Source organism: Leopardus geoffroyi, chromosome D2, assembly GCF_018350155.1.
Source record: "Leopardus geoffroyi isolate Oge1 chromosome D2, O.geoffroyi_Oge1_pat1.0, whole genome shotgun sequence".
Classification (NCBI taxonomy): Eukaryota; Metazoa; Chordata; class Mammalia; order Carnivora; family Felidae; genus Leopardus; species Leopardus geoffroyi.
In genome coordinates, this window is record NC_059334.1 from 83,865,719 (window position 1) to 83,878,998 (window position 13,280).

At 47.4% G+C, this 13,280-nt stretch overlaps 1 protein-coding gene across 7 annotated transcripts in view; it reads right to left on the reverse strand.

Annotated features, from left to right (window-relative positions):
- Positions 1–12,132, reverse strand: part of MKI67 (marker of proliferation Ki-67) — a 28,439-nt gene extending 16,307 nt beyond the window's left edge. The window contains exons 1-8 of one of the 7 annotated variants that reach the window (XM_045439245.1): positions 11,886–12,132; positions 11,222–11,400; positions 8,513–8,591; positions 8,284–8,399; positions 5,975–6,041; positions 3,263–3,308; positions 1,698–2,768; positions 83–252 (exon numbers count right to left, since the gene is read on the reverse strand). In XM_045439245.1, the coding sequence (XP_045295201.1) occupies positions 83–252; positions 1,698–2,768; positions 3,263–3,308; positions 5,975–6,041; positions 8,284–8,399; positions 8,513–8,591; positions 11,222–11,313 (1,641 nt within the window). In that variant the 5' untranslated portion in view covers positions 11,314–11,400; positions 11,886–12,132. Of the gene's footprint in view, positions 1–70; positions 253–1,697; positions 2,769–3,262; positions 3,309–5,974; positions 6,042–8,283; positions 8,400–8,512; positions 8,592–11,221; positions 11,401–11,816; positions 11,832–11,885 lie in introns of those variants that run through there. The other 6 variants (XM_045439242.1, XM_045439246.1, XM_045439243.1 and 3 more) reach the window with 6 other exon arrangements.
- Positions 12,133–13,280: the final 1,148 nt, after the last annotated feature.

Consider the following 13,280-nt stretch of genomic DNA (forward strand, 5'->3'; position numbering starts at 1 on the left):
CTCCGTTGCCATTGTGCTGGCGTGGGGGGTTTGGAAAGGATGTGTCCTAGGCAGGAGTGAGAATACTGACCATTGACCCTACCTTGATGATTTTCTTCAGGACAGGTGGAGTGTGGCTTACAAGTGACCTTCTGGGTGTTTCTCCTCTCTTGAGAGGTGTATTAGGAGGTAAGTTTTCATCAAATAACTCCGGCTTCAGACGACCACCAAAGGAGACCCGCCTTCTTTTCAGGGGTGTTCCCTCAGTCTTATCTGAAATAACGAATACAAACGTGGAGAAGGAATGGAAGATGTACGGACACCTAAGACGTGTTTCAAGTTGCCGTTAAAGACAAACCAATGGAAAAGCCCCCTTGAAAACTAACACCACAGCGTCTCATCCTTTTGTAACGCTCACGGAGCTGGAGCTCAGGAAAAGACCCAGGGACAAACCCACAAAGCGTCACGTCCCAACCGGACAGTACAAAGATCTCCTAGGAAAGGTTGAAAATGCCCACGTGGACAGAGCTTGATAAAGGGATTGGTGTGGATGGGGCGGCTTTCACTTTGGAGCAGGGGAATGACAGACACGGATGCTTCCACAGTGACCGGATAGGGCTTTTTCCAAAGACACCTATGGACTCGGGCCTCGCCCAGGCCTACCTAGTGAGAAGTCGTGAACTTAAAAACTTCTCCAGGTGATTCGAATAGGCGATTCACGAGTCCCAACCTCACCGCACATCCCCATGAACCGGCACTCAACAAGAATCCCTTGTCTGAGTGATGCCCCCTTTCTGAGACTCATAGGGACACAGTGATGGATGCGTGCTGGTCTAATTGCAGAGAGGGGTGCACCTCCCATGAGGGACCGTGTGCAAAACAGAGCCCGGACGGTAAGCCTGCTACTTCGGAACACCCACAGAACCACCCCCCCTCCGAAAAGTATGGGAGAAAACCCAGGAGCTACTGAGCCCGCTCGGGGGTCATAGCCCTGCCGCTCTCTGGGTGACAGGAGGCCGTCAGTTTCCCGTTTTACAAAAGGGAAGTTAACAGGGATACCTGTCCCGGGGGCCCACCTGCTACCTGCACAGAGGATCAAAAGTGCCCATGTCTTTAAAACACCTACAACAGCTCCTGATACAGAAACCCGTGGGGATAGCCCAGTGGTTTATAACACAGCAGCAGCAGCAGCAGCAACAACAACAACGACAACAAACGACAACAACAACAACAAACTACTATTAGGAGACGCGGAAAACAGAGTATAAGTATCTGAGAGACACCGTCCTTGTATTTAAACATTCCCAAGGGACTTCCCTGGACTTAGTTTACAGGAGCAAACTCACAGGATACGAGTGCTTATGGTTCGGAACTCAAACGTTTCTGGAAAGCCATTATGCTTATTACTAGGCTTATTCTCCTTTCTATCTTCTTGTGGGTGGAACGGGAGAATCCAACACGTTTTTGGACCCCTGTAGGTCCCCGGCTGTGTTCGTCCCTGACAACCCACCCTCCCTCCGGAGCCCCGGATTACAATCATGCGCGTCTTCAGGACGAGTCTATGAGAGCAGACGGTGCATCTGGCTTTGTGTACATAGACTCCCTGCCATGGTGAAATCACCACCGACGGAAGGGAGGTCTCATCGGTTCCTATCTAGATACAAGGTATGAGCTTGGCGGCGGGAGGTGGCGATAAATGCACAGTTAAGTTAACTTACTGATGGAGTCCCCAAAGTTGCTTGTGTCAACTGAACTACGACCAGGTAACCCAGAGTGCATGCGCCCCACGGCGGCGCCCACTTTGTCAGGCTGGTGGACGGAACTGTTTGGAATCTTCCTTTCAACTTGAACGGGCAACGGAGCTAAAATCGCGTGATTCTGAGTTTCTGGTTCTGGCGTAAGAATGTCCACACCGGTAGGAATACTCCTCCTCCGTTTGGAAAAGAGGTTTTCTGGTGTATCTCCAAAATTGTCAGCGTTTTCGACTTTAGCGGGTGTTTGGTTTCTGGTTAAGGACTTTCTAGGAGTAAACGTCTTGTTATCTGTCCTGAAGCCTTCCTTTTGATCTAAATTCACAGACGCACTTCCGCCGGCGACCGTCATGTCTTCACGCTGACGTTTCCGCGAGGCCTGCGGGGAACGTTGTGCCAGGGTCTTGGTTTCTGTCATCTCCTCAGGAGGGACGATGGGACCCCTGGTCTCCTTGGGAGTCTCCCCAGCCTCCTCACCTTGTCTCCTGTCCTCGGTCTGGCTAATACCTTGTTCTCCCAAAGCAGGATCTGCCTTCATTTGGGTGCTCCGACCTGACCTAGGTCTGGATTTAAGTGACCCTGGGACTTGTGTCCCGCCTTGTAAACCACCAGAACATTCCTTCTCTGGTGGGCGATGACTCCACGTTCCGGATTTTTTACCGCTCTGTAGCACATCTCCTTTTTCTGATTTCGCATCAAGCTCTTCCTTCATTGACTCATAAAGCTTCTTAAAGGGAGATTCATTGTTTGCACCATTCTCCAGACCCCGCGTAGAGGGTAAAGGCTTCAGGTCTCCTTTACAGCTCGCTAACGTTATGCTGAAATCTTCCTTAGAATCCCTGCCTGTAGGATCCGTGGTATTTCTGGAGTTACCTCCAGCAAGTTCCGAGGGACGAACGACATTAGGCGTTCTGCTTGCAACCCGGTCCTCACAGCCACCAGAGACCGTGCCCGCTGCTTGGACATTCGTCAGAGGCCTTCCTGAAACACTGTCTTCAGAGGCTCTTGAACGGACATCGGAATCTTGAAGCTTCCCGTCTGGGCGATGAGTTATGAAATAAGAAACAGAAAGTTCAATCTTTCCTCAGTGATGAACACCTATAGTATTTGAATTTTAAAAGCGTTTCAAATTGTCTTCTAATCTAGCTTTTCACTTAGCCTGCAAATTATTTAATGCCCAAAACGTGTAACAGAAGTATTCTGATGCTGGTGTTACGAGGCAAACAAATAGGTCACGTCAGCCTCCTATAACCCATGTGAGGCATGGAATGCTGTTAATCTACTCAATTAAACCGGTAACTGAACGAGACTGCTTATACCTGGATGCTCCAGTGAGCACGGTGCCCTCTAAGTCACTTGAGGAAAAAGTGAACTCAGATGTCTGCCTGTGTGCCATGGGAAGTAACACAACCTCCTAACTTTTGTGAAGCTGAATGCAGAACACAGGCGTTCTTGCTGTCCCTTCCTCGCCGTAACGCTACGTGGAGAGCTGACCTTGAAGGATCCCAGGAGAAAACCACAAAACTACTAACCAGGGTCGGAAGAGAGGCTAGATCTTGAGACTCGATGCAGAGATTCCTGTGAATTGGCAAAATAAAAAACAGTGATGTAGGTGTCTTTTCAAACATGGGCAGTCATATTTATTAAAATATTCTTGCTAGGGAGGCTCTTCCCTACCAAACTGTCCTTATATGAATTTTAGAGACTTTCACCCAAGATGCTCAGGGGCAAGTGCCCGTAATACAAGTATTTCTTAGCTGATTTTAAAAATATATAATGATAGTATAAGAAACAAACTTGAAGCTCAGAATTGTTTAAACTGGACGTCAGTTGAAGCGCCCGGGGGGCTCAGTCGGTGGAGCGTCCGACTTTGGCTTGGGTCATAATCTCCAGGTTTGTGAGTTCGAGGTCCGCGTCGGGCTCTGTGCTGACAGCTCAGAGCCTGGAGCGTGCTTCAGATTCTGAGTCTCCCTCTCTCTCTCTGCCCCTCCCTTGTTCACACTCTCTCTATCTCTACAAAAATAATCATTAAAAAAACATTAAAAAAGATAAATAAACTGAACCTCAGTTGAGTTTTGGGAAGTTCCTCAAACTTCTCTCTCATCCCCCCACGAGAGAGCCAAAGCTGCAATTAGACATCATCTGCATGCAGCGTCTGTGAACCTACCAAGGGCACGGAATTATTGACTTAGTACTCAGCTTTGTCAGAAATAGGGTACAGGACCTGCTGGGGCCCCACTGGGCACGTGTGCTGGGGCTGGCAGGTGCACCCGAGAGCCGGGATGGTGAGGCCAAGGTGAAACCAGCGCACCACAGGCGCTCACCCTCAGAGCACGACAATCAGATCCGGGCTCCTCCCTCCCCCATCCCCCCAACTGCTGCCCTCACAATCTGTCAGAAAAATTTTTAAGGGGCAAGGAACAACCAAAGAATAACAATTATGCAAGATATAAAAGTTCAGTGTTGCTTCAAAGGAGGAAAAGTATCTCATCTGAGTTACTACAGAGGGAAAAAAAAATCACAAAATATATCCAAGGGCAAATAATTTAACTTTTTCCTTCAACCTGTTTCAGATTTCTTGGTATCTAACCCGCTGCTTCTCAAATTTGCCAAGTGAGGGATCAGTTTCTAATTTCCCATCTGAAGTTGGCCAACAGTCTTATGACCAAACAGGAAAAATAAATTAAAACTTAAAAATTATGTACAAAATACCAGCCCATTTTTGTACCATTATATTCCATAGCACAAACATCACTGCCCAACTGCTATCACATGTTCTCAGTATTTAGTTTCAGTACTGGCTTTAGCACAATCCCAACAATGAACAGTTCATAGACCTCTGAGACCTCTTATCAATGTTTTAAAAAGTTTATTTATTTATTTGAGAAAGACAGAGAGAGAGTGGGAGAGGGGCAGAGATAGGAGGAGAGAGAGAATCCCAAGCAGGCTCCACGCTGTCAGCGCAGAGCCCGATGGGGGCTCGAATCCACAAGCTGTGAGATCATGACCTGAGCCAAAATCCGAGACCACTTGTCTACCCCAAAGTTCAGCGTTTTGGTTGGTTCCCTTACAGCCACCAACCAAGTAGGTGGAAAACCTCAAAAGCTAGTTTTCCCCCGAAGCTGATGAGTGGCAAGGTCAACATTAAGGTCACTGCTCTAGGGGGGAAGCAGCACCTCGATCTTCGGTAGAGTGGCTTCCTGCTCATTTCGGGCACGGGTACTGACTTGTAAGCCAGAGAATCGCAACCCGCTCACAGGAGACCAGCTTGGGTAGCTTCGTAAAGAAGAGGAGTTCACGGGACACGTCCTACTAAAGCTCCAGGGATGGAGATAAGCCAAGCGTTCTGATACGCCAGTACGTCTGTCACGTGACACCGTGCAGGACCCCTTTGGTACCCAGAGCTCCGATGTGATGATTTCAGGTACATAAAGATGGAGAATAGCAGTGACCGGGAGACCACAAGAGCCGCTAGATAATGTAATCCCCAGATTTTAATTCCTTGCAATGGGCTGTCCTAACCAAAGTTCTGCAAGATCAGATCGTGAGATGCTAAAGGGGCCTTTTGGGCCAAAATGTTAGACTGACCTAGTCCACTCTTTGTGATAAAAGAAGTACAGTTTTCAATTAGTTCAATTTATGGGGTGTCTCGGGGGCTCAGTCGATTAAGCCTCCGACTTCGGCTCAGGTCATGATCCTGCAGTCCGTGAGTTCGAGCCCCACGTTGGGCTCTGGGCTGACAGCTCGGAGCCTGGAGCTTGCTTCGGATTCTGTGTCTCCCTCTCTCTCTCTCTCTCTCCTTCTCCCCTGCTCATACTCTCTGTCTCTCAAAAATAAATAAATGTTAAAAAAAGTGAAATTATATCAATTTATGGGGCTCCTGGGTCTGTCAGTTGGTTGAGTGTCCGACTCTTGATTTGGGTTCAGGTCATAATCCCAGGACCGTGGGATCCCAGCCCCGTGTGGGGCTAACACAGAGCATGGAGGCTGCTTAAGATTCTCTCTCCCTCCCTCTGCCCGTCTCCCCTGCTCGCACACTCTCTCTCAATAAATAAATATAAACAAACAAACAAACTCAAGTTTGTCTAAGTTCATCATGTTTAAGATCTCAGTCACACCTTCCTCACAACTGGCCAGTCATCCTCACTCGTGAGACACCATTCATCGACGTGCACATTAATGATTTCATAGTATCGTGCACAGGAATCAGAACTCAAAGTTGGATGCCACCCCTCGCTCATCACCTGTTTGCGTCTTTGTCCTGGCAATTCAGTTGACTTCCTTCTGTCCTCGTGACTTTCATTTTCGTACCTGAAGTGCACAGAAGGACAGACACATATTCAGATTCAAGATCTGTAACTGACGGTAAAACTTCCTTATCTGATTAATGTCCAAGGAGCGAGGAACAAACTTCAGGTTTCATTCAAGGTATTACCTTATTCATGGAAATAAATGTAGTTAGGAAAGATCTTAGATAGGTCGCCTCAAAATTTTTTTGGAATGCTAACGTCATAGGTTGGGGCCCAGGTTGATTTCTGAACACGGACGAGCCCGTGTGAGTACCTCCTATGTGAAAACCTACTGCATAGGATGGCCGATCGGATTTCCACTGGTTTGTATCCCTGGAAATCATCTGAGGACTTGGAAGGTCACCCAGGAAGCCCTGCGGCACCTGAGGCCTGAGTCACTTTGTGATGTTATTTACGGCAGGGTCACCACAGAGCCACCCTAGAACTTAGGGTCGCTGTGATCTCCTCAGTTTCCTGCTTACTGTATCTGTACCCGGGCAAAGACTGGCACATTTCTTAATATGTAGAGAGACTTAGCAACATACAAAGTCGTTCTATCAGACCTCAAGCATCCATTCACAGAACAACCTTTTATGGGCATACTGAACTTGGCCTCCAGGGGGCGGTCTGATCTGAAACAGCTGGGTGTCTGGAATTGCTTCTCATGGTAGTCGAGTTCTTGGTCAAGTGCCTCTTCCTAAGACCCTTTCCCCATTCTTCGTTGGAGGGATTTAATTATCCCAGTTAATCTCAGTCTGAACAGCACCTCATTTTGGGGAAGAAGTTCTGGTCTCCGCTCCACATCAAATACTTCCAAGCTAGAAGTCTGTTCGATAAACACGCCCTTTAAACATGGAGGCAAAGTCAGAAAAAGCACGGGAAAGAAACAGCCAATGGAACAAACAGAAGATTATCTATTTGATACAAACGAAGGCAGGAAGGAAGGCAGCGTTCCATTTGGCAGCGTGGATGAAAACCATGACCCCACCACATGCTGCTTACAGGAGACACGATGTATATCCCAAGGCACCCACAGAACGAACACAGAAGGATGCGCCATGCCAGCAGCAACCAGAAGAGAGGGGTCGCGCTAACATCAGACAAAATAGATTCTAAGATAAAAATTGTTCACAGAGACCAAGCATATTTTATAATGATAAAAGGATCAACCTATCAAGGAGATAAACCAATTATTAAAAAAAAAAAAGTGTACCCAACAGCTGGTTCCAGGAGAGCATCTAAACCTGAAGGATTATGCAAAGCTGAAAGCAATGTACCAGAGAAAAATGATAAAATGCAGTCACTGATAAAAAGCATCAGCGAAGGTACAGGATCTCTCAGAAAGATAAATGACAGGGCTTCACCCACCAGGAGATAATTCTAAATTTAAACACACACACAGGAGAGCCTCAAAACACAGAGAGCAAAAACAGAAGAGAAAAAAAAAAAAAAAAAAAAAAAAAAACAACAACAAAGAAAAAAAAATCTTCAATGTGTGATTTCAACTAACCTACCTGAGTAAGAATCAAGGGGGTGAATTACTATGATTCTACAGCCAGGAATTTGAGTCTAATGGACGCAAGTGGACAGAACACCGCACCCGAGCTGTACAACGCTCTCTAGGGCACCCCTGCCATCTCTTCACATGGCTGTCCCTCTGAACACCTGCTTCCTCTTCAGTGTCCTAATCTCCTCTTCTTACAAGGACACCAGTCAGATTGAATTAGACCCACCCTAAGGGCCTCGTTTTAACCTAATCACCTCTTTAAAGACCCTATCTCCGAATACGGTCATATTCTGGGCTGCTGGGGGTTAAGGCTCCAACATATGAATTTTGGAGGGACACAATTCAGCCCGTAACAGATGGAAATCACAAAGGCGCTCGCTTCGTGATAAGCCCATCTGGGCATCTTATCTTGTATCTTTCTCTATGCGCGTCTTTTACTTTCAAATGAAAGAGAAACTGAAAACTGTTTGCGGCTTCACAACACTTGCAGCAAAATAAAACCCCTTGGGGATCTGGTCGCTCCTCTTTGGCCCAGTTAACTGCATTTGGATCCTCGAAGGGGATCACCCAAGTCCCCTGCGTCATCCCTTCTAGACTCTTGTGACTTTAGACGGAGAACCAGTGGTGAGCATGGCAGCCTCAGACGCTCTGACACTCACCAGCATTACAGAAAGATCACAGAAGTCTACAAGGCTAGTTCTGGTGCATCGGAAGGTCCATCTACGTTGAGTCTGATTTGTTTGGACTTCTCACCTACCTGAAGGAACGGTCAACAACAGTGATCACATCTCCATGCTTTAGTTGTACAGGTCCATCAATGGTAGATCCATTGACTTGTGTTGGATTCGTGGAACTGAAATTAAACAGCATTGCCTACAAGGTAGAAAAAAAAGGCGGGAGGGGGGGAATAGGTAACTCACAAATGGGTAAGAAGTGAAATGAAAAGTAAAAAAAAAACACAAAACAGACTTCAAACACCCACTTACCTCCTGCCCATGGATTTCAATTTTGCAATGTTGTTTTGAGACTACAGGGAGCTGGATGCGAATGTCACATTCAATACCCCTTAATTGAAAAAAAATAAATAAATAAGATTTTTAAGCTCCTGCATTTAAAAAAAAAAAATTACATTAACGTTTCAAAGTAAAACATCATTTGACCATATGTTTGATCCTTAAATGCAACAACAGAAAGGAATAAAAACTTGGGCAAGGTCCCTGAACTGTGCATTTTGCAAACAATTTTGACAAGTGGTATATAACCAACTATACTAAACCTTTAAAACTTCAAGTACTTAGAAATAATTATAAGGGAAAACAGTAGAATACAAAACTGGAATGCCTTTTACTGAGATACCTGCTTCTAAGACCCAAATAAGAGAGCACTTTATAGCACAGTCTGGAGAACGGTGACGATTTTTAATACTCTGTGCTTTTTTTCTATAAAAAAAGGTTTATATGTGTTCATTTGTAATGTTATGTATGTTTAGAGGTTTAATCATCACGAGTGCTGTATTTTTTGCTAACACCTGTCTGTGCAGCCGTGCTTTACAAACAAAAAGCTTACAATTACATCAGCACCTATCTCGCGGTGTTGTTCAAGCAGTACATGAATTATACACGTCTGGCGTTTGCCTGGCACACAGTAAAAGCCACGGACTCATGAGCTTTTCATGGTTTTAAAACTGCACTGTATTAATGGGCAGATTCAGAAGTCTTATTAAAACTACAAATGCAAACAACAAATACACATTATTAGATTCAACTTGTCTTTCCACACAAGGAACATGAACAGGGAGCACCAGGAGGGAGAATTTCCAAACCCACATAGAAACTAATCAAAACGGTCCTTAGTAAGTTTCCTTGGGTCTGGTGTCCCTGTTACTGAAAGTTTGAACAATTATAGACTCTCCGCTCTGTTCTCAATATAATATTCTGGTGCTAAGAATATCTCTTTCTACCTATGGCATATGACCAAACACTTAGGAATGGGTTTGGGTTTTTGTTTTTTTTTTTTAACTTTATTTATTTATTTTGAGAACACGTGAGTGAGGGAGGGCCAGAGAGAGAGAGAGGAAGAGAGAGAATCTCAAGCAGGCCCTGCACTGTCAGAGCAGAGCCGATGCAGGGCTTGAACTCACAAATTGTGAGATCGTGACCTGAGTCGAAATCAAGAGTAGACATTTAACCGACTGGGCCACCCAGGCGCCCATGAATGGGTTTGAAATGTCAAATCTTGCATAAAAAGATACTTAATCCCTTCTGTATAATAACCAGAGTGACTGACATCTGATACCAAAACGTTTATTCTTTTTCCTCTGAAAAGGAGCTAGAGCAACCCACTTTAAACTAAAGAGGAGAATTTGACTTTTAGGTATCTGAATATTCCAGCGCGAGAGAGAGACAGAAAGAGACACACACAGAGAGAGAGCCTATCTCGTTAGAACTGAGAATTTGTTTGGCTGGGAACCGCCAGCTAGCATCCCTGGTCGTTCTTGACCTCAGCACTGTTGCCCTTTGAGGCCAAATGATTCTTTATAGTAGAGCGTGTCCTGTAATCTGTGGACACTATACCCTGTTCAGCAGCATCCCTGTCCTCTGTTCACTGATGCCAGTGGCATGAGCTTCCCACACCGTGACATAGAAAAATGTCTCCAGGCCTTGCAAGAGGTCTCCTGCAGGGCAAAATAATCCTAGTCTGAGCACCACTGTGGCTTATGATTCCACATCCAGGCCACGCTTCTATTAGACACGGAGTGCCAACTATATGGATCACCTTTTACTTGCCAGACCCATACTAGGCACGGAGTACATAATTACGAACTAGACAGTCCCTGTCCTGGGAGAGCTTAGGAGTGGGAGACACAACCAAAGCCTCCTCGCCCAGTGTAGCGTTAGGGAAGACAAGAGCAGTGTTCACCAAAGGCTTCTCTTTAGGTAACATTTAGGTGATTATCAAAAAGGTGGAAAGGAATCCCTCACACAGGAAGGTAAGAGAACATTCCAGTCGTAAAGGTCAAACTGGCTAAAAGCACACAGAGGAGCAAAAGCGTAGAATGTCCGTGGTGGGGGTAGAACGTGGTGGAGGGCTGGTAGGACAGGACGGGGTGTGGGTCCCACTTCACAGGGCTCCACAGGGAGGGTGACCTATCATGGATATAAAGAGTCACAGGTCAGAAAACGGGAGGGTGCCTGTTATACAGGGACCACAGTTATTTACCAACAGCAACACAGGACAGCAACAGGACAGAAAGAAGTTCTCAAATCACTAGCAAGACTTCTCCCAGCTTCATTTCCCCCAACAAACCAAATTCGGAGGCTCTTTCCCTCATTTGCTCAGGAGGGTCCCCCACAGCCAAGGAACACCAAGTTTGGAGGGGTTTCAGATGAACATCCTGGCCTTCTAAAGAATGCATGAAGTGAATCAGGATTTGAAGATAATCTACATCTTTCTCCATTTAAAGATTTTATCAAATCAATTTTAAAATGTGTTTGATTAAAAAAAAAAAAAGTATGTAAACATTGTCTTCAAAATCCTAGTTCCTAATAAACAACCATGAGAGGTTGACAACCGGCAGGAAAGTCACCAGCAAACTGGGGGCAGGAACTACTTCTCGGGTGTTTCCAGTCTGTTAATCTGTGATTAGGATATTAATGTCTTTTAAAGGAAATTGTCCACCCCTATGCAGGGCTCACCTTCCAAACAAGCAGGTGCTGAGGCTCAGTGGAAAGTGGGGGCCGTCCGCCCCGCTCCTTTTGATGGTAACAAGGCGTCCTGTAGGACCCATTTTCTAAACAAGATGTTGAGTGTAATCGGTATAGAAGGTCAGGCATCAAAAGGTCTGCGGAAGCAAACTTGATGCAGGAACATGCCACTGAATAAAACAAAAACAAAACACGCGGAGGAGGTGGGGTGTTACTCTGAAAGCAAAGAGCTAGGAAGTCACTTGTAAGTGACCAAATGCGCTGGCTTATACGATCCCCATGCTTCTGCCACCCTGACCCACATCTTACTTGAGCCCTGGGGGAGCCCCAGCCAGGCCCCGGGCTGCACCTTGGAGCGCCCCCCCCCCCCGCCCCCGCCAACACCCAGTGCCCCCAAGGACCCGCGGCTAGAACTCTCGAAGCTCATCAGGGTCAAGGCTCCAGGGAGTTCCCACCAACACCCGCTCGCCGGAGCCCTGGCCGCGCTCCAGGCGCCGGTTCCCGCAGAGCAGAGGAGTCCCCACAGCTCTAGCCCCCAGACGCACCGGCCGTCCCCGAGCCCCGAGGCGCCCCGGCCGCGGCTCACCCGGGACAGTCGCCCGCACCGCCACGGCCACCGCCACCTGAGTCCCCTGCTCCTCCAGATGCAACTTACCTCCTCACCCGGAAAAACCAGCGACTCTTCCACCGGTGTCCACAGCCCGCCCCGCGCTCCAGGGACGGACACCGCCCGCGGCCACCTCCGCCGCACTAGTGGGTCCTCACTACCCCCACCCCCCGCCGTCGCCCTCGCCGGCGACCAGGTGGCCCAGCCTAGCTGCGTCCGGGACGCGCCCGGCGTTAGCAGCTCCGCGCGTAAAGCCGCCGCCGCGCTCTCCCTATTCAAATGAAAACAACCATTCGAATTTGGCGCTAAGCGCTGCGATTGGACGCGGCGGTGCGGAGGCAGACCAATGGGCAAGGAGCGAGGGCGGGCGGGGGCGGAGCTAGCGGGGAGGGCGCGGGCTCCGCGGGGCGGGGGAGGGCGGGGTGGCGGGCTTCCCGTGCACCTGGGGCGCTTTCTCAGGGTCCTCACCGGGGACAGAGTAACACCGGGGACAGAGTCACAAGGGTGGAAGTGGGACATGGTCTCACTGCCGCGAAACCCGTCTTGCCTCCTTTTCTTTAAGGACAAACACAGTTGTACACAATATGCGACTCATTGCTGGAAGGTTTGGAAATTTTTAAAGTTCCCATAGCTCCCCAATGATAACCGATTATTACAAGCAATCTCTTGTGTCCTTTCCCAGCTATGCAGGTACTAGTCTCTTTCAAAAACACACTAAAAAAGCATGGTATGCACATTGTTCTGTATTTTGTGTTCTCTGCTTCCTTCATCCCGTGGATATTAATCTTGAGCACAGGTTCCCCTTTTACTTTCTTTTTGATGGCTGCAGAGCATTCGATTTCAGAACCCATAATTTCCTTCTTAATCACGACTATTGCTATCCATTTATACTGAGGTTCCCAGTATTTTCCTCTTAGAAAACAAATTCTCCAATTGTGCCTTACAACAAGAAGGGCTTCTAAAATAACCACAGGATTGCCTCCTAGAGCCACCTTCCTGGGGGGGGTGGGGGGAGGGCGCTCCTGTGGAACATGAAATGGGTTCATCATTGCTTTAAAATGAATTGACAAATGAACTTTGAAGCTTCCTGCTCCTGAGGGGTAAGTCAGAGATGGACCGCCTTCAGGAATATGGAATCGCTCCTAGGAAGGAAACGTGAATGTGTAGGACCTCCAACTCCTAATTGTCTGGGACAAGGCTGATGTAGGTAATTTGAATGCATGGATGCTATTAACCTTCTTTAGGGGATTAGTTTCCACTTCCTCCCCCTTTACGCTACCACAGAAAGCGCATCTCTGAACCACCCCCGAAAACACTACTTCTGTCACTCTAATTACTGCTTCCTATCAGGGACGGCTCTGTGACCTTGCTGGGGCAGCCTAATTAGAACGGGGAGGTGCTGAACTTCCTGTCAAATCATCTTACACACACTCCGAAGTACAC